We start from the raw sequence: 20,384 nt of genomic DNA on the forward strand, positions 1-20,384 counted from the left end.
AAAGCCATCCATATTTATAAACTATCGCCTTTAAAATTTTGCCTTTGTATTAGTATTTTTGTTTTTAAAGTGTCAAAAAGAGTAATTAATTGCACATACAGCTGATACACATACACACCTAACAGTTACCTAAGAAAACTATGTTGAAATATGATCACATGACGGGATACTCGAACAAAAGACTGCAGTAATACTAAGTTCATGTGCAGTTGCTCAGAGAAGAGATTTTGCTAAGTAAAATTTCAAAATTTGAATTTCGGAATTAATTTTAGTTGCATAGTTGACTTGAATTCAGACCTCAATGAAAAAACATTAAAACCGTCACAATTGTATAACTGAGTACTATACTTTCTGTAGCACTACAAATAAAAGCAAGGATATACACTGAATACAATTTTTACAGCTTTAATCTCATAAAGACCAAATTCTCTTTGTATCTGCTACAATATTAATCTAAATTTACATCTATGGGACATATGTGGCTTTGTACAGACATTTTTGCTAATGAACTTGTATCTTCAGTGATTAAAAAGACACTGTCTCCAGCTGCTAAGAGAGGTAGAGGAACTCTTCATTTGCTCTCATACCTATGTAATAAAGCTACTTCCAAGTGGTACCTGTGCATTCTATATGTTATGATTATCAAAACTCAATTCTCTTTATTATTTATCCTGTTGATGGGAGCCCTGAAACACTGTTGAAAGAGTTCTGAGCAGAATAGAGATGCTAAGTTTGAGAAGAAAGATAGCATATCTAGGGACACGCATGAAAATGCTATTTTTCTGTTGGGGTTATCCTGACATGCTGAGCATTTTTCAATATCACTGAGCATTAGCAGATCAGCAATATGTCACAGGCACAGATGTACGACAGGCTTAGAATTGTCTTAAAAAAATGTATGCTCTTGTAACGTTCCAGAATAACATTTTGCACATAGGGAGCCTGCTAGTATAGAATACAGCAAACACATTATACAACCCATTTTTATATATCCAATGCTCTTTCGTAGCTCTTTACGTGAGAGAGATTACTGAAAGCTGCATTCAGAGTTACTCTCTGAAAGCAGCCTAAATATAGCCGAACAATATACACGCAAGAGCTCATCCAGCCCAGTTGTGGTGATGGTATTGAGCAAGTCTTATTTGGTCAAAGCATTTTTCAGACTTTTAACAGTGAAACTCCAGCTTCACATAGCGTAATGAACAATGTTTTCCCATCATATTAGAAAAACCTACTGAGTGAAGGAGCTGTTGCTCGGTGTAGGTTAAATATTTGAAACCATTTGGACATATGATGTTAAGGTGGGAACGGAATACTGCAACATTTTTCTATTACAGGATTCATATGAGAAATTGGGCAATTAATTTCCATTTGCCATTTAAGCACAGCTCGATCAGATTGCAAACAGGGTATTTATTTCATGAAGATTTTGTGCTGTGACAAAACTTTAGGGTAGGAGTAGGCTTGTACTTCCACTCTACAAAAATGCTACTTCGTTGCATATTCTAGAGGAAAGCTCCTGCCATGGTCTTGTATCATTTGCATGGGAGTCCATCAAGAATAATGAAGTTGGATCATGAATAAATGAATGAATGAATGTTAAAATCTAAGAACAGAAGGCATCTGGGGTCACTGTAGTGCTAGAAGCACCATCTTAAGAAATAAAACTAACAGGTTCCTTAACAGTTAATGATCACAGATAACAGTCTTCCACAGCATTTCCTGTCTTTCTCATCCTCTTGGTGAAATGGCATTATCTGAAATGAAAACCGCTACTGAACATTTTAATGAGCTGCATTTTATCTCTGGTATTTTTATTTCCCATAAAAATTCCATCAGGTATAGATGAAATAATCTCTTAATCTCACTGCTTAAGACTGTGAAGCATTCTGTGACTCATTAGGTGGACACATGATTAAAATAATATTAAGAAATATAGGTGACCTCATCAGTTGGAAGAGATGTTGACAGAACACAGCTTCCAAAATCTTCTTATATTTGCATATACATAAATACCTGTGAGTTTCTAAATACATATTTCAGGTATAAATGTAGCCACAACAGTAAATTATAGGTACTTGAGATGAGTTTTCTTTTAAGCCACGCAGAGAAAGAGACATGAAAATTTTATCTCAGATGCACAGTCTTAACAAAAATTAATCTAACAACCCAGCATTCAAATAATGGATATCAGAAAGTTAACGATTCTAAAGCGGTTGATATCACATTTGTTGTTAAAATCAAAGCATCTTCTCAGTAGAAACGTCGATTATCCTTAAAACCAAATTTGCATTAAACAGAATTTAGTGCTCTCTGTACATCCACAAGATGGTGTAATTTATCCTTATCTGAGATGGTGGTTTAGAACATGGTGGTTTTGCCCTTTTCAAGTTTGGAATAAAATAATGATTTAAAAAAAAAATCAGTTCACTTCACTGGATGTAACTATGTGCCTTGTATTAAAAATATCCTCTGAAATGGCTGGGTTCAGAGTAGGGTTTGTAATTCCTGCTGGCTATCTTGCAGTGTGGTATGACAAACAGACCACTGCTCCAAATGTTTCTACAAGTTTTTTTTGTTGTTCTTTTTTTTTTTTTTAAAGGTTTTGCATCACTATTCAGCTAAGTAGGAGAAAACTACCAATTACTGCTCCCTTCTCCAGTGGAAGAAAAAAAATTTGCTTAACTCTGAATGCACCACAGTATAAGAAAGAATAGCAGTTACTGACGAGAAGCAATAGGTGATGTAGTTCAGTTTGTCTTAGCTAGTGTGGTAATTAAGATTAGAATTAGATGATTCTTGCTATAACTTTACCGCGCTACACTGTGTAAATATACTGATGTATAAAACGTTCCTTGCAAATTTTTCTGTCCTCTCTCAAGCTTAACTGGAAACCTTTGTTCTGCACTTGGTTGTTCAGCTTTCCCCAACATGATCTACTTAGAAATTAGGCAAGAGTCTAAATGTATGGAAATGTACAGAGAAAGCTCCACATTCTTAAGAAGCTTTCACCATTTGATTCTTTTTAAAGAGAGAAGTTAAATCAGGCTGCCTTTTAAGTAGAGAATCTGTACAAGTGCAGGTCTCAATTTGCCTCTGAAATGATGGTGTTCTTTGCCATTGCACAATTTTTCCTATATAATCCAGAAATGAGATTATTGTCTTGGGTTTAGAAGACCAGCACCACCAAACTGTCTGGGATTTTACTATTCTGTATGCCTAGGAAGACTGAAAAGTAGCAAAGGGGATGGAGAACGGAAAACCAAGCTATACTAATGAAGGCTTCAATAGTTCCCTGAATTTGGCAATGAAGGATCACTCCGAAACCACAACAAACAAATTGAATTAAGAATCCACATTTTTGACATTTCTGAGTTTTTTTTTCCTCGGTGAAAAATCACCCTACTTCAGAATTTACATAAGACAGGAGTGGATGGTTGTGGAGTTCTGCATATTTATTCTTTCAGGATCATGGAAAAAGCAAGCATACATTTGCAGGGAATATATTTTGTTCTTTAGCCAATAACTGAGACTTTTTAGGATCCCGATTGCTATAAACCCTTACAAAATGGAAACCATGTCAATACCCTTTATTAAATTACTAGGCCTACTCAAAAAACGGTCTCAGTCACAATCGATAACAGAGTCTTCCCATCTCCAATTGTGCTGAAAGAATTACGAAGTCTGTATTTTGTGGAGGAGCTATTTAGCCAACTTGCAGCAACTCAGATCATATATTACAGAGTGCCCATGTATCACTTACTTTTAGAGTTGTTTCACACTTTGTCTTATGCAACTGTTAGCGTGTTTTGTTTTTTTTTCCGTTTTGTTTGTTTGTTTTCCCCTTTCAGGTGCATACAGCTTCGCCAGACCATAATTTGTTCTACTGAAATCTTCCATTCCTCTTTCCTGACTCAACTGTTTTTAGAAATTCAGTTCAGCCATTACAATATTCTCATTTTCAAAAATTAAAAAAGTTCCTAAGCAAGATCGCTAAAAATAAATAATGCAAATTTCAAATCCACCCCAATAAACATGGCAGATGGGGGGAAGATATCTCAATAATGCAGATACTAGAAATATAATTTGCTTTATTTCTTTGACAGAGAAGAACTACAGACAAATGCACAGAACCCAGTAGTTTATGATTCTTTATAACTACTTCTGACTTACCCGAACTTACATCATTGATACTATAATGGTGACAAGGACAAAATAAAAAATCCATCACTTGACTGCAGGCACTTATCTAAGATGCCCAAAGTGAGGATGATTTAGTTCCTGGACGGAGCAGATGAGCTTTTGGAGCTTTCTCCATTGACTATAAAGGGAGCTTGGAACAACTAATTTCATAACTTGGGAGTAATGGTTACGTATATTAAGCTAAGTGGGTTGATCCTAGCTAATCTCTCTGGCTGACTCAACACTGACAAGCTCAGAAGAGGTATACATAAAACTTGATAAAGATGACAATTCCCAGTGATCAGTGAAGCACATGGAACTGGTTCAAAGGGATTTGATTTGTCACAAGAGATATCACAAAAGGAGATCTGGTTAATAACAAGGTGCCATATTTTCAATACAGTTGTACGCTTTTAATAGTAAGAAAACAGATGAGAAAGAACACTGAAAAAAACCAACAGAACAGAACAGAACAGAACAAAACAAAACAAAAACAGAAAGGATGATTTGTCTAACTTCTTACTAAACAGGACAAAACATTCTTGGTACTAAGGATTGCTAAGTAAATGAAAACTTGACTAATAGTATAGTTTTGCTACAGGAAATTGCTACTGCTACCCTATTGCAGATGAGGAAAGCAAGGACAGAAAGGTCCCACAAAGACATTCTCATTAAAATGTTTTAATTATCAATAAGTTCACAAACAGTTCAGCTAGAATAGGAATGCAAATCAATATGAGATTTTAAATGAAGCAAAAGTACAAGCCAGACAAAATTGAAGTCTTTACAAAATGGTCTTAAAAAAACATTGTTCCCCTGAACTCTTCATTGTATCTTACCATTAGTATATGCCACCTTTCAAACTTACCTCTATAAAGCCCAAAGAAACCTTCATAACGTAGCACTTTCTTGAAGCAATCAAAGCTGTTTTTATACATAAGTTCTCCCACAAAAGAGCCTGTAGAGCGCTGGTTTTGCATACGAGTTTTTACCAAATCAATTGGGTAGACTGCCGTGGCTCCAACAGCTGCAAATAAAAATCAAGCTGTAAGAAAATAATGATTTGTGGTGTTTGACTGCAACTGTCATCTTCCACATTTCTCTCTCTCTTTACATTTGGTTTTATCTTTTTTCTCCTTATTATGTTCTGGATATATAAAACTACCACCCACAATTTTAACCAAAAGCATTTATTGACCCTACTTCATCATTAATCTGATTCTTCTGAAACTGGTTTGGTGACAAATTAAGTAGAAACATCACCCGCAAACTCCCAACGATTTTTCAAAAATTCCATAAATTCTTGTAGACCAGATCACCTCTTCCCCTTCCATCTTATAGTCATCCCAGTCCTTAGATATGGATTCAAGGGAAAGATGGGGAAGCCTTCCACACTCAAACGAAAGGCAGAAGGGGAAGAAGTGCAGAAGAAAAAAAAAAAAAACAAAACAAAACAGTGAAGATGAATACTATTTTGCTCAGCCATGACTAACCTCCAGCTACTGAACCAAGGGCAAACCTGTACGCTGATTCTGCAATCTGGATGAGAACAGGTCGAGACACATCACCTGGAGCTTTCTGTTCAGACAGGATTTAAAATAAAAGAGAGGACAAGAAAAATAATCAGACAATTGTATTTCATGAGGGAACATCTCATGATCAGACAGTATACCTGGAGAAAATCCCAGAATACATTGGAGATTTTGTTTTTAATTATTATTTCTTTTCATTGCATTTCTAAGCATCATATAGTACAGCCTCTTCAGTTTGGGAAAATACAAGAAATACTGATGCTACAAGAAATTATACAACTCTAAAATCAACGATCCAAATACGTATATAAAAGGGCACACATATTACACCTTAGGTTATTAATTTTCTACAGCTAAAAGCAACTCCAGCTTGGAATTGTGTCCAAAAATAGGTGTGCCTACTACCTCTCAGACTGTCAAACTTGCATGTATGCAAGCATTATTCATATACATTTGCTCAAGGACAATAAGGTTTCATAAAATACCCCTACAATTTCAGTTTTCTCACACTCCATGAGTATTAGATTTAACTGAATGAAAAATAATTTTAGAACTGCTTCAGATTTAAAATTGCTATCCAATGAGAGAAAATACATATATCAGTAAAAATTTATCAGAAAACATATCAGTATAACAAAAATTACACAGGGTCCTTAGTTCTTCATATAGATTTTTTTTTCTGAAAAATAGATTATATATACAGATTTTTTTCTAAAATATATATAGATTTTATATGTTATTATTTTTTTCTGAAAATAAGTTTAGGTTTAAGCTAATACTCCAATCTATCTGGAGTTGGGAAAAAAACAAGATGAAGGTATCAGTGTAGCTGAAAATCATTTCAGTTTGAGCATCAAGCAGATGACATTAAAAAGGAACTGGATGGGAAAATGAAAAGGTAGAGGCAGATACGGAGAAATAGTGAGAATTTAAGCAGGTTCTTATGTCCTAGTGTCTTAAAATGGCATAAATTATATTGGCAAGGACAGTGGCCCCAAAGCAAAAATTGAAGATGTTGCTCCTTTCATAACTGCATTTTTGGCTACATTTTACTGCCACCTATTGTAACTTATGTTACTTGATATTCAGTCCAAGCTTTTAACTCCTTTAGGAATCTTCTAGGAATAGACGGCCAGCTTTTGGGAGCCTACTCATTTGAATTCACCCCAGCAGAGTCAACATTTAGTCACTGCTCAAACAAACAGAAAACCACCATCCTAGATACTGTCTTGGAGTTGTGGTGGTGGTGTTCAAGTGTAGGGGAGGGAGGAGAAAAAGAAAGAGAAGCGAAAGAGACGCATGTGTACACACATACACACACAGGCTTGGCTTATGGCCTGGTAGCCCTAAAAATGTAGCCTGCATCAAATCATTGTGGTCAAACTGGCGTCTCTGCACAGACCCAGAGTAGGAAAACAAAACAAAACAAAAAAAAGTCAGTCTCACAAGACACAAAGTTAAGATTGCCTTAAAATAGACAGAAAGAGAAAAACAGAAACAGAGGCTTAGTTTTAAATCTATTTGTATAGTAACTTGTATCATGAAAAATATAATATATGCTACAGTAACATAAAAACTAAAAAAACAGTAAGTTTGACATTTAAATCATTAAGTTTGACTTCTTTTTTCCTCTAACACAACAGAAGTTCATCTTCTGTTATACCATCAAGAGAAAACCAATATCCTTTAGTTTTTGTACAAACAGAGAATATTATTGCTTATAGGGAAATTGTGATGGTAGACCAAACATAATTTCTCCTATTTTTATATTCAGCAGAGTATAAAGCAAAGCAGAGAATACTCTGACGCCTTGAACATGCGTGCATTTTCAGAACAAGGGCTGCCATTTAATAGGCTAGATGCTGAATTTACCATCCATACTTAGAGCAGGAAGTCTTTCCTCATTAAAAAGAACAGAGAGCAACAGAATCATGAAACATAAACAACTTAATTAGGTATACACCTAATATTTACTAAATGGCTGGATAACACCCATACATCTTGTTTTATCTTTCCAAAGTAAATTACATTTAACCTGTCAAAATGCAACCCAAGAGAAAGGGGCACAGAGAAGAGATGGAGATGACAAGATGCAGGTTAAAAATAAATTCTAACAAGAAGATATTCCTCACAGATATTACAAAACACAAGAGAAAAGCAACTCAGCTTTATGACTACATAGAGAGGTAGGATATCTATTTATCCGACACTGGATACAGAACACAATACATAACAGCATCTTGCTGTTCTTACCTGCCTCTGGGCCTCAGCCAGGTTGTAGGGCAACGTCCCTTCCTCCAGAGGAGCAATTCTTTCTATGTCAGCTAATGTCATGCGCCTGAGGAAATTAATTCAGCTTAGTGATTGCTTACAGATAGGTTTTGGATCACAAGGAGTTACCTGCACTTGACCACTACATTATACCCTTCTGCTTCCCACCACCACCTCCCTCTCCTTCAGAGTATGAGAGAGGAGGAAAGAAAAAAGGGAAGGATAGATAATTCTTCACTTACCCCCGCGGCTCATATAAATCTGCTAACTGAAACAAGATGTCAACTTCCATGGGTGTAACCTGACCAAATTTCTGAGCTGCCAGAACAAACTCCTCTGCAACAAAACAGAAATACAGAAGAGAAAGAAAAACTAATCAAACCAGATACAAGTAATCCGAAGCACCTCAGAGTTACTTTATATTTTAGGGTTAAGCAGAAGATGCTGGTGTGGAGGGGAAGGGGGAGAGAGAAATAAAAGTGACCCACCACTAAAGTGTTCCTGCCGCTACATAAATGTATGTTTGAAATGGTATATCCATCATGCAAACAAGTACTACTCTCTGGTCTTAAAGCTTAGCGCTATCAGCAGGATTTAGGATATTTGACATACGGTATCAATCAGTTGTGGGTCAGAGGGAAAAAAAAAAAGGCAAAAAAAATCAGGAGTCAAGAGATGTGGAACTTTTCATGCATAGTCAGGGTAGGCCACATTAATGAAACTTTGGCGTTGCACAGGGAATTCTCTATAAAAGTGGTTAGATATAGCAGATAACATCTTGTTCCAAGCTTGTAGATCAGCTTACTGTGCCGCCAATACAAGTTTATGGAATTCTTCAACTACCCTTGAAGGTCACTTTAATAGGCTGCCAATTTGGCAGGAGTCCTAGGAAGTTTTTTAAACTTTTAAATATCTATACATACTTTCCTCACCCTGCCCCCACTGCCAGTTTACCAGGACCTTTTGCTGATGGAAACAAATGAAAAACCTGGAAGGTGGACTGCAGCAGGAATGTACAAAACTACTGATGTACCAAGAAACAGGAACAAAGCAGGCTTTCTCCCCCTCCCATTGATTTAAAAGCATACAGATGAGGTCTTCCCCTCCACCCTGCCCCAGCCAAATGCCCAAGGAAACTTCCAGACGGCAAACATTTATACCAACCCTTAGTGACTTCCACATCTTTTCTATTTCCAGCCAGAGTACTGTAGATCTTTCTAATGAGCTCCATGTTGTTAAGGAGAGAATTAAATCCATTAAAATAGGAAAAGCTGACCTGATGGGAAGTGGTACCTCCAGCAGCCTAGAGTAGAGACAGTAAAAGAAAAAAAGAGAAGGGAGAGTGTTAAAAGAAAAATCTTGACATAAAGATTTTGAAACAAATTATTTTTATAAGAGTGACAGTAGCACAGAGTTGCTTTTTTTTAAAAAAAATGCGAAATAAAGAAAACTATGAAAGATTCTTATGTTACTGAAACTAATCATGACCAGAATGTAAAACTCTCCCCACCCTACAAACCTAAACAAATACATATGCAGGATTATAACAACATAACCAGTAGTAATTTACAAAGTTCAAGTTTCAGTACTGTTTCAGTTGGAAATGTTTTATAAGTTGGCTTATTTCTAGTAATGAGGAAATCTACTTCTACATGTAAAGTATATTACTATACAGAAAATTTCAACAAAATCAAAACATATTCTGAAAAAGGTCAACTCAAACATTTAAATTCACAGGCATTTCAAGTTGTGGAAAACCAGCAGTAAGCTCTCAGGCTTATATCAGGCAGTCAAACCAAATGGGAACAATGAGGTTCAAACAGTTATTCGTTCTAAAATGAGTAATGAACCTAAGCCTTTATTGTGAAGTGGTGTTGGGCCTGCACACAGAAAAAAATATTGGGCCAATTCACTAATTTAAAGTATAAGATTGGTGATCTACAAAATTTCTGAAAACAATGCACAAGCTTGCCAAAATTTAATTGACCTTGAGGGAGAATCAAAAATCTCATCTGATATTTTCTGAGAGAGTATATGACCCAGGAAAGCTGCTAACGAGACTGGGGAGAGAATAGAGAAAGAAGGTATCAGAAATCGTTGTCCATGAGTCTTCTGGCTATGCTTTTCACTGTATGCTTCTTCCAACATTCTGCACACAGTTTGCAGTTCTCATCACTTTACACATCTCCCTGGAATTCTCCATTACAAATCAAAGAAGAACAAATTTCTTTAAACCTGGAAATAGCCAGACTTCAGATTATTTGGAAAGAGCTGCTACAAATTTCCAAGATTAGAAACTGTGGTCAAGACCAAATGTACCTTTTTTTTTTCCCTCTTCATATTCATCTAAATATGAATAATATTTAATTTGGCCTATCATGCTGTAATAGAAGTTCTGCTTTGTGAGAAACACAGTTCACAAAAGACAAACCTCATATGTTCTGAAAGGCCATTCTTCCTGGAAAACTACAGAGACTTTCCTCATGAGATACGGCACAAAATTAATAAATTACTAAAAACTAAAATTATAGATTCTGCTTAATGGACAACAGAAATATAACAATAGGGTCTAGAAATCAGGAAAATATCCGCTAAATAATAAAATGCATTTCAAGCCAAAAAATGTGTACACTGATGTGTAATTACTATCAGTGAATGCACTTGGGTGGTGTTGCAGTTCATACACTCTCTCAGGTGTCTGGAAATTACCCTCCAAAGATTAGAACTGACATTACAAAGCAAGTCCTTTGAGGATGACTTCCTAAATAGGATGCAATAGTTTTGTGCATTTTTTCTTTGAGGGAAAAAAAAAAAGGAATGACCAGAAGTGGCCACAGAACTCCACATTTGTAGGTCATTACTAAGATCCACCTACTTGCTTTGTCTTTTGTCTCAGGAGTCCAGGAATGTTGAGGACACATAATGTAATGAGGGTTAACCTTCCTATGTGTAGAATAATAACTGCTAAGCTTAAAAACATGCATTTGTAACGTGGACTAGGTGCCACAAAGTGGTCAAGTTACATAAAAAAAGGAATCTCAGCCTTGTATCCCATGTCTTTCCCAATGGTGCAACCAGAGGTACTCACAGCTACTAGACATTCTTCAACAAATGGCGTCAGCATATGTGGTCGGATGGTGACCATAATGTCCCTGAAGTCCATAGCTGTGACTCTTCCAGCCTGAGCATTGTCTCGCTGCACAAAAGCTTGTTTTGCATGTTCTAACTGTATCTCCTGAAAATATGTGAAAAACAAAACAAAACAAAAGGTTCAGAATTATTACCTTAACAGTTAGATTTATTTAATGCAATCTTATAGAATGTCTCACACTTAACAAAATACAATTACATGTAACCCGATTTTAACTGATATTGTATGTATAATTTTCAGCCTTTTCCAACTGTTGCATATATGGCCTCTGTCACTGAGCTGAGCATCTACAACAACAGCTACAATTTTTCTGCCCTGGAGGCAGTAGGTCATGCAATTAATTTAACTGAGAAATGAAGGGCATGTTGATATGCCACAAGTGGAAGCAATCTCCCATGCACGAACATTAAAGTGTTCTATGATGTGCATTATCCAGTTTATTGCACGTGTTGCTGCAGGTCAAAAAATATTCCATAAAATTCTTTGCTACCACTTGAATGAAGATAATGCAATGATCAGAGATTTCCACATAGACATCCACTAGTCCTGAAAGTATTCCCTCAAAAAGCATCCTCATTTAAAATATATTTACCTATAAAGGACAGCAGCAGTTTCATCTAAAACTCTCTGAATCATGACTGTTTAAAGATCACCTCTCAATATTTCAGCTGCAGTAACAGACAGAGACCTATCACAAGTATCATCTGATACAACCACCTGATAAACTCAGTTTGTGATTCAAATGTAACACTGAGAGAAGATAAAAAGGCATTAAACCACTCAAAAATTTGTGTCTTTTTCTACTGTGACCTTTTCCATTTCTTCATAAATTACTGTTAGAATATTTTCTTATTTTTTAATTAAAAAGAACAATTATGCACAGATGGTAATTTGACAGTATGTGTTGAAGTTTTATCTAGTTCTACAGATTTTCTCAAAGCAGAATTACGTTTTGGTGACATAGTTTGACTTACCAATCAGTGTTTCTCTACTGACTGGAAGAAAACGAATCATTACCATCTCCTTCCTTCCAATTTCAAGGCTTAAAAATACTTCACTGGAAATAGAGTGCCTAGTCTGAATACATATTAGTAATCAATTACTCAGAAAACGGAATCACAGCAAAAGTTTGCCAGTTATGCTATGCCAAGTCTTGCAGTGGACAACGACGCTATCCTATTACTTTAATTCCACTTGCAAAAAAAATACGCCTTAAAAGTCACATTAATTCAAGACTCATGCTAGTCAGGAATCACAAGCATGATGTACTCTCAGCGAATATCATCTTCTGTAAGTTGCTATTTATCTCACAGCAGTATTCACAGGGGCAGAGAGTGAATGGTGAAAGGCAAACTCAACAGGCGTAGGAGCGGGTCCACAGAAGGCCCGCAGCCACCATCCATCCTTCCACTCACCCACCGGTGCATGCTGCCACTCAAACCATTTTTGCCTTTTCATTTCAGTCTCCCAGCCTCTCTAATTTTAGTCTTAACTCCTAATTAAAACGCTATACCCTGAACTGAAAGGTATGATGAAAAGCACCTAATACATTAGGCAGAAGAAGGTGAAGGTGGGGGGAGAGGAAAGGCCCGATCAGTGTTTCAACAGGGCACTTCACTCCCAGAATTATTCAGAAATTTCTGCTTTTAATGAGAAATGCTTGTGGGGGTTATAATGTGCAGCGTTACAATTTCAGTTCTGTCACGTTTCCTTTACATTACAGCCCCCTGTGTGGAGGTGTTACAATTGAGCAATCGGGCTGGATGTAGCCATGTAAGCTTCTGCTTCATTCCGATTGTGCCTGTAATTTCAACAGAATTTGGAAGCAAGCAACACTGGGAGGTTTACAGTGGGAGGAGCACGGGAACACAACAAAACTTGTCAGCTTGAGGCAGGCAGCTACTCAGGAGGCACACAGCTCTGAAGAGGAGTTAGGTATAACAACTCCTGTCTCCCTAAATGCTCACCTCGTAGCAGATGGAAACACAGGAGCAAATGAACAAAAATATGAACACATTAACAAAAACAATTGTCAGTAAGTGGCAGCATCACAGAAAAACCACCTACATTTAGCAGAAGAATAACATGGGAAACAGTGAATGTTGCTTTCTTCTCTCTCTCTCTCGTTCCATTTGTTTTAACCACTGAAATTGCTGGCAGTCCTGCAGTGGCAGAGACCAGCACTTAAATGCAGTTTAAAAAAAAAACAAAGCAACCTGGAGGACCACTTGCAGAACATAAGTCCAGTTTGCTACCACCTCTGCACACCAGGTGTTGGTGGGACCCTGGCTGATAGCAGCGTCACAGCCACAGAAGCAAAGCAGTGCTCACGATCCAGAGACATATGTTAAGGGCATGTTTCTTGTCATCACTTGGCTAATTACAAAATGGCTGTTAGTACCACAATCAAGTACAAGCCAAACCACCCCATCTTTTCCTTGCTTACATGATTCCTTTCCTTCGTCTTGGTACCCATGGAATTAACTAGAGAGAATTACCCCACTTGGTTAAACACATCGGCAAGGCCTCAGTGCTGCCATTTGCCCATACTCTCGACAGCTAGTAAATAACTGCTTAGCTGTAAAAAGACAGCAACTCAAAGCTCTGAATAGGGTGATCTCAGTCTTCTGGAGCTCCCTATTCGCACCTCCTCCTGAGTTCAGAAATGAAGCGGTTTAAGCAGACTGCAAATAATGAAGACTCATCCCATCAAACAGAAGGAAGCACAAGGACCTTCTGTCACACGACATTCCCAAAATTCCCAAAACGACACAGTGATAGGGCATATGAGAACGTTCAGACATTATATGCAAAGGAGACTTAGCCTCAAAACCAAATTTCTCATATAAAATCTGCCACAAAACAAAACAGACAGATGTCAGTTCTCTAATCACTGCCCATTGCATAACAATGCAATAAACTCCTTAACATGTTCAGCTCCAAAGAAAGGCTATCTATTCCCTGAGTCTGAAAGTTAAGGCACCTCACAGCACGACTGTGTTTCAAAATGAGGCTCAGCAGCTACGAGCAATTTATCAGTGAAATCTGATAAGATGTTCATAACATGTCCTATGCCGTGTACATGCAGTAATATAAAAAATATCACTTTAAAATGAACTGAAAAAAAAGCAAAGCTGTAGTAGCATTTACAGACGCTATCTGATCTGCAGAAACATTTGTTTTACCTATTTCTGTCCAGTATTGCTTACTGGGACAGGTTATGTTTAAAAGGAATACAATCCTCATTGCTTTGCAATACAAATTACACATGCTAAAAAGAACCTTCTCTGACTAGACTTTTTGTAAACATAGATATACTTCAGAAAATAAGCTTCTTCCTTGATGCTGCGAGTCCAAAATTCCCCAAGCTAGTAAAAGATGTTGTGAAAAATTAATTTGCACATCATGGCAGGCATGCTGGCACCAAAATGTTCATGAAATTATTTCCCATCTACAGATTTTACCTCAGCTTTCACTTACAGCTCATTATAAACTTCATTACTTTCCAGTTAGATAGAAACTTATGCTTGGGTTCCATCCCAATGGATCTACAAGTCCTCATATGCAGCACAATCCTTTCTACCGGAGCAAAACCTGGGGTGTCAATTATAAAGAGTACTACTTCATCAACTAATATGCTGGGCATGAATAAATCCCCAGATAACATGGAAATGGATTTAGCAAGTCCACATACAATCATATATTAAAATGCATTCTGCAGAATAGATTTCATATGCTGGGAAAGGGGCCAGCATCGCGCTTCATGAAGCAGACTTGCCATTTAAGTGATAATAGAACATGACTATATCCAAACAGATATAGATGTGACTGATATGTAGCAGAGACATCTGAGCTAATTTTAAGCTAGCGAAATGAGGAGCAGGGTAAAACAACACACCTTGAGCTCTGTGTTGATGCAGATAGACTGTTAAGCATACTTGAGCTAAGTAGTTTGGAGGCTATACTTTTGGACTTCTCTGTTACTGTAGACAAAAAAGGGGGTGGCTGGATATAAATATTCAGAATACCAAAAAAACTCTTCTTATTTAAAGCTAGAAGAGATCTGTCTTGCGCATGGATAAAATATACTAATGTTATTTTCCGCCTAGCTTCAGCTTTGCCAGAAGTGATGATTAGCCCAAATGCTGCAACAGATAATGAATATGTAACAACTTTGTGTGGTATAATAGGAGCCAATATGAATGAATTTGACTCTAGCTGGATTATTCCATTAGAAGTGGCAAATTACATTGTACTTACAAAGCAGTACCTGAAGCGCCTTACAGAACCATCTGGTCCATGTTAAGTGCAATATAAAGAGCATTCACACATCTGGAATGCAGAGAGGTAATCTGGTATCCACTGTGGTCTCCTGCTGTCTAAGGTCCAAGGTCTAGACATCAGAACAAGGAGACTGACTCATGCAAAGGCAGAATGTCAGAAGGAAAGGCTGAGTACCAAAGGTTACAGAACTTAAAGGAAGATTTCTACGCCTGTGCTGACAGTCATTTCTGTGCCCCAAATTCGCGACCTATAATATAATGCTGCAAAGCATGTCAGTAAGGAAACTCACGTTTCCAAGATTTACAGTTACAGAAAATCAGTAAATAGATGTACCCAATTACTGTGACTGACTGAGCATCCTAACAAACTGTACTGATAGCAGACAACTGTTGCAGCATCCTTAAAACAATTAATTTGCTTGAAAGTTCCTGCTGTCTGTACCAATGCTGAGAGCAACTTTATTTGCAGCCTTAGAACTTTTCCTGAATGCATCTCACCCCTCTAGAGGACACTCACAATTGTTGATCTTATTCTCCATGTTTACGCTCATCCTCCCTCTTTCTGTCATGTGTGGATCATGACTGAAAGGACTGTCTGGCTCATGAGAGGACCACTGATGTGTTCCAACACAACCTTTTACTCTGCACTGCTACATAGCTAAGATACGCTTTTGCAGTATAAAAAGGTTTAAAAAAACACACAAAAAAAACAACAAAAAAGACACAATAAAACCAAATACAATTCTCCCCAGAAAATTATCACATAGGAGTAAAGTCCTTTTAGTCAACAAAAGAATCACCCCTCCACTAGGATGAAAAAGCCTAGTAGTTAGGACTTAAATCCAAAGCTAGATGACTCATGCCTTAGCTCCTGCTTTTCCTAATTCAAAGAAAGAACATGAAAGAACCCAAAAATACAAAAAAAATAGAACTGAAATCTTCCAAATACCCAGCCATGAGGTTACATGTTGTTTTAAGCTGGTGGCTCTGAAACCCTTTTGTATGCACGTGTGTGCATGCAAGTGGACACCTTCTTGTGGAAGGTGTCTCTGCCTGCAGCACAGAGGTTGGAATTAGATGATCTTTAGGATCCCTTCCAACCCAAACCATTCTAGGATTCTACATGTCTTCTTTTCATTCTGTGTTTTTCTTCAGGCTTTCCTCTGATCTCTGAACAGACAGATACATGAAGCAAACAGGACTGGTAGTCTGTTAAGCCTGTGATTGTAGTCCAACAAAATCAAGATACACATCCAGGGCTCATTCTGTATGGAAGGAGGTACTGGAACAACCAAGAACACATGTGGCCACAGGCCTTTTTTCTGATAAAGTAACGTTTTGGTTCTTTCATCCAGAAGAGATTCTAGCTCACCATTGTGTCACAAAATTGGTGCATATCTGAGCTACTTAGGAGTTGCAACAGTCAACACAAAACCTAAGGGAATAGAATTTAATCATGTGATACCTGACGTCCTCTTCATACAAAGTTAATTAGGCTCTGTTCTACAAAGTCAATTTGAAACATTTGTCTCAATAGCATTATCTTAATTATTCCTCATCAGAATGATACCACCCCCTACTGTGAACTAACATACTTGTGTAAACAAGAAAAAAAGAAACCTTGCAGTCTTCAAGCGGTTTCCCATTTTAAAACTCTCTAGTGTAAATACTAATACAGGCATTAAGTATTCAGACGGAATACAAATAAGAATCTCACATGTTCACCACTTCAAGGATCACTTTTCCTACTACAGAGTATTTTTAACAGTAGTGCTGAAATGCAGATAATCTGTTTATTTTTTTTTATTAGCACAATATTTTGTTTTCTGTAACAAAGTACCCCGAAGTGTATATAGGCAAGAATTCCTTGTAAAAGAAAGATAGTATTTTATTCTCTATATACCAAAAGCAAAACTAAGTAGTATTTCCCTATTGTAAACACAAAAGTGATGAAAAGGAAAGAATTGTGTGGAAATGGCTTGCAGCAAAACATCATCTTACTGGATATTGGCACAGAATTAAATACCAATTTGGTAAACGTACTATTTACGGACAGAAATATTTCTTAATACTAGTCTGGGTTCAAAATGTTCAATACTGTTATTTAATATTCTTTGACTCATGCAATATAGGAAATTTTCAAAAACTACCTGACTTTCTGCACACAGGTGCCAAAAACAAAAGAAAAAAGAAGAAAAAAAAAGAGCCATCCAGAATCAGAAAATTTACCACTAGCTTATCCTATTTATCAACACTATCAAAGTTCAGCAGTCCAACTGTAAAAGTCCACACAGTCTATCTCACAACTTTCCTACTAGTATGGTATTTTGCAAGTTTGCAAGTATCTTTTTAATCTTGATAACCTGTACTGTATTATACCTACCAGTAAAAACTGGGTGAACTCCGCGTATGTTAGGTGTCTTTTTCTGTCCTTTCCAAAATGCAGCTGTACGAACTCTGAATTCCAGTTAAATGGAATGTGCTGATGAATCGTGGTCTGGCCAAAAACTTGCTTAGCATCCTCTGGAAAGAAAAGAAAAATGTTAGTCTAATAATAAAATAAAATAACAATAGAGACGAGCATATATTTATATAAGCAAAACAAATACAGCGTATTCTAACAGGAAAGCAATATTGTTCATATAAATCAGTAACATTGTAAAGCAAACCTAGCTTTTTTGTTAAACAAAATCATAATAAATGAAAAGTTTTGAACACCCTCACAAATACAATCTCTTGAATAATCTTACTTGTGAAGTTCTATGTTCGCAGCATTTGATTGGAAGAGATTCAACTGGGTATTTCAAGTTTAAAAACCAAGCGAGAAAGGATTAAAATTAAAAGACAATTTAAGAAAAGATGACTAAAGCTAACCAATTTTCAGCATAATCTTTTCAAACTGCTAACAATGAAAGTTTTGTGTCACTATAATTCAGGCTTTTGTATTATTCCAAGAGTTCTCCACATTCAAACAAATCAACTATAAAAATACCAGTATTTCAAGATCCACTTTTCTGTAGTTACCTTACAGGAACAGTCATATGTGAGGCAGGGGGTGGAGGGACATGGCAGACAGAATACAAACTTATCACCACCTCCAACATAAAGCAGACTTTACAGTCTCATTTTTGCTATGGGATGCAGGGCAAGCAAGTTTTATTAATCACACCTAAATGCAAGGTTCATAGTTTAGTTTAGATTAGTTTAGTTGTCCTAACTGGCCATCAGTTTATTATGGGCTTGGCAGACGTTCTGATAGTACATGACATTTTTGGGAAATGAATACTATTTTAAACACACCAACTTGTATAATCAGTAATAAGGGCAATATGTTCCTGGAATTGGACTATACATATTTTAACTAACAGAAACAGGAACAAGACCTGAGGAAATACTTGTCTTTCAGACAGGTCTCTCATACGATGAAGCCCACTTCAGGGCAAGAGTAGTTGTTGTCTCAGCCAAAAATAAATGGCAAGCACTTCTTCCAAAGAGAAGCTCAAAGCCAGAGGTTCCCAGCTGCCATATACCTCCCTCACGTCTGCACAAGCCTCCAGCAATGCCAGCCAGGAGCCAGTTCTCGTCTCCTGCTAGCTCCTGTGGGCACGGAGAGCTGTTCCCAGGAGCCGCTCCCTACCCACAGGTAGGGCCAGGAGGTGGCTTCCTGCTCCCTTCACACTTCGCAGGAGACCAGGAACCCAAGCTCTCAGCTCCTGTCTGTCTCTGTGAGCCACGGAGCTGGAAGCCAGTTCCCAAGCGTGACCAGAGCCTGGAGGGAAGGAAAGCAGCACAGCTGTCTGTCTCCCTGCCTGCAGAAGAAGCTGGAAGCCACCTCTTTGGAGCCAGCCCCTACCGACGGGCAAGGCCTGGGAGCCATCTTCCTGCTCGCCCCAGCGCCACAAGTGAAGTGGGAGCTGACACTTTGGGGCCACGAGGTCTCATCTCCTGCACAGATCGAGTTTTGGCTTCTAGTTTAGTCCATGCCTGATAGGCACAGTGCCTCTGCTGACCTGGGGAAACCCAGCCAAGATGAAATTCACACTGTCAGACAAAGAAGCAAGAAATAGTGACAGCCAGGATGAGAGAGGAACCTGAGAGCCAGGAAGCTGTCAGGAAGTACCTAAGTCAATGAAGGACTAAGACATACAAAAAATGGTTGTGAGGTGGTGATAGAGGCAAGTGTCCTGCCTCACACAGACCCAAACTCACTGCAGCTGGTACTACCTGCAAGGACAGCTTGTTCTAAAGCAAGGGGGGAGGTCATAGTCTGGGATTCGTGGAGACAGTAGAGATGATATCGAAGACCTCCTCACATCTCAACAAAGTCAGTAGTTTCATCTTTAAAATGCACCACCCACTGATCCCTGGGATCGGTCGGAAAGAACAAGTTGGTTTTGACTTACAAACAGAAAAACTGACCCTAGTTAACCTCAAATTCTTAAAATTCACTGCAGGCCCTAACGTCCTATGAGAATTTTCTCCAAGCAACTTGAGACAGTGTCCCCAGGGCAGCATTGTTCATTCGTGTCTTCAAGCTCCATCACAACTGGCTTGGGTCTCGTCAGCCAGCATTCTCCAGAGGCGAAATTCTGCTCTCAAGGCAACTGGGAGGAAAAGTCAGTTCAGATTGACTGTCCCACTACCGAACGCCTGTTATTTAGGATGCTTCCTACTGACACAGCTTAGGGCAGAAGTCACATGTTGGAGATTATCCTCCTGATTTCTGCCAGACTTCCTCCCCCAGCCCTCAAAGAAAGGAACCTGCATGAAGAAGGCAGCCTGTTTTGTCCACAAACAAAAGGACTGGAAAACTGTCTCTACCTGCTAGCAACCACTCTGCTTTTCCAGAGGACCGAAGATATTCCCACGACAACTACAGTACCTGTTTAGATGCCTGTCTCCCACACAGCATTCAGACGCTCATCAGTTTCCTTTGTCCCTCCCAACCCATCTCCCAGATTTACA

At 37.9% G+C, this 20,384-nt stretch overlaps 1 protein-coding gene across 5 annotated transcripts in view; it reads right to left on the bottom strand.

Annotated features, from left to right (window-relative positions):
* Positions 1-20,384, bottom strand: part of SLC25A13 (solute carrier family 25 member 13) — a 100,955-nt gene that overhangs the window by 32,428 nt on the left and 48,143 nt on the right. For all 5 annotated transcript variants that reach the window (XM_080582176.1, XM_080582178.1, XM_080582177.1 and 2 more), the window contains 7 exons: positions 17,803-17,942; positions 11,074-11,220; positions 9,150-9,288; positions 8,228-8,321; positions 7,968-8,052; positions 5,676-5,760; positions 5,051-5,209 (listed from right to left, as the gene is read on the bottom strand). In XM_080582176.1, the coding sequence (XP_080438302.1) occupies positions 5,051-5,209; positions 5,676-5,760; positions 7,968-8,052; positions 8,228-8,321; positions 9,150-9,288; positions 11,074-11,220; positions 17,803-17,942 (849 nt within the window). The remainder of the gene's footprint in view (positions 1-5,050; positions 5,210-5,675; positions 5,761-7,967; positions 8,053-8,227; positions 8,322-9,149; positions 9,289-11,073; positions 11,221-17,802; positions 17,943-20,384) is intronic.

This window comes from Anser brachyrhynchus (assembly GCF_964034855.1).
Source record: "Anser brachyrhynchus genome assembly, chromosome: 2".
NCBI classification, from domain to species: domain Eukaryota; kingdom Metazoa; phylum Chordata; class Aves; order Anseriformes; family Anatidae; genus Anser; species Anser brachyrhynchus.